At 62.2% G+C, this 730-nt stretch overlaps 1 protein-coding gene across 1 annotated transcript in view; it reads left to right on the top strand.

The window, feature by feature from the left end:
* LOC119592746 (alpha-1-inhibitor 3-like) overlaps positions 1-730 on the top strand; it is a gene marked incomplete at its 5' end in the record, with an annotated part of 26,706 nt that continues 25,976 nt past the window's right edge. Inside the window, 1 exon segment of the mRNA XM_037941681.1 lies at positions 1-163. Within this exon segment, the coding sequence (XP_037797609.1) occupies positions 1-163 (163 nt within the window).

Below are 730 nucleotides of genomic sequence, written 5' to 3'. Positions count from 1 at the left end.
AAGTGGATTCCCGGGGAGACCAACCAGGTGTGCGTGAATGTGCTGGACGAGGGCGCTCCTGACGGCGTTCTCAATCTGCTCATGACGACGACGCTGCGAGAGGAGCCGAAGGTGGAGAAGAACGTGACCCTCCTGCCGGAGGTCTCCTTCAGGGTGCCGGCCGGTGAGTTCGGGGGGGGGGGGGGTGGAATGGGGAAGGGAGGATGGGGGGGAGGGGAAGGGGAGGAGGGGGAGAATAGAGAAGGGAGGAAGGGGAGGGGGAAGGGGAGGAGGGGAGGTGGCCGGGGGAGGAGGTGGAGGAGGGGGAGGTAGAGGATGGGGAAGGGGAGGAGAGGGAGGAGGAGGGGGGGTGAGAGATGATGGGGACGGAGGAGGGGAAGATAGGGTGGGGAGAGGTCGGAAGAGGAACGAGCTAAGGGGGCTAATGGGGAGGGGGTGAGGGTGACAGGATGAGGGATGGGGTGGGGTAGGGAGGGGGGATGACAGGGTGAGGGTGAGAACGGGGGGGGGGGAACAGGGTGGAGGTAGAGTAAGGAAATGGGAGTAAGGTTGGGGGGTGAAAAGGGTAGAGTTGATGGGGGAGTAAGGGTGGGGGATAATGGGGTGGGGAGGAAGGGGATGGTGGGGATGAGCAGGAGGGGAAGTGGGGGGGGGGAGGTGGAAGGGGAATAGAAGGTGATGGAAAAGGAAAAAAAAGAGAAAATATTGTGAGATTCGCTGGAGACTGAAA

Source organism: Penaeus monodon, chromosome 30, assembly GCF_015228065.2.
Source record: "Penaeus monodon isolate SGIC_2016 chromosome 30, NSTDA_Pmon_1, whole genome shotgun sequence".
Classification (NCBI taxonomy): domain Eukaryota; kingdom Metazoa; phylum Arthropoda; class Malacostraca; order Decapoda; family Penaeidae; genus Penaeus; species Penaeus monodon.
The sequence above is the reverse complement of the archived record's forward strand: the minus strand, read 5'-3'. Positions and strand labels throughout refer to the sequence as shown.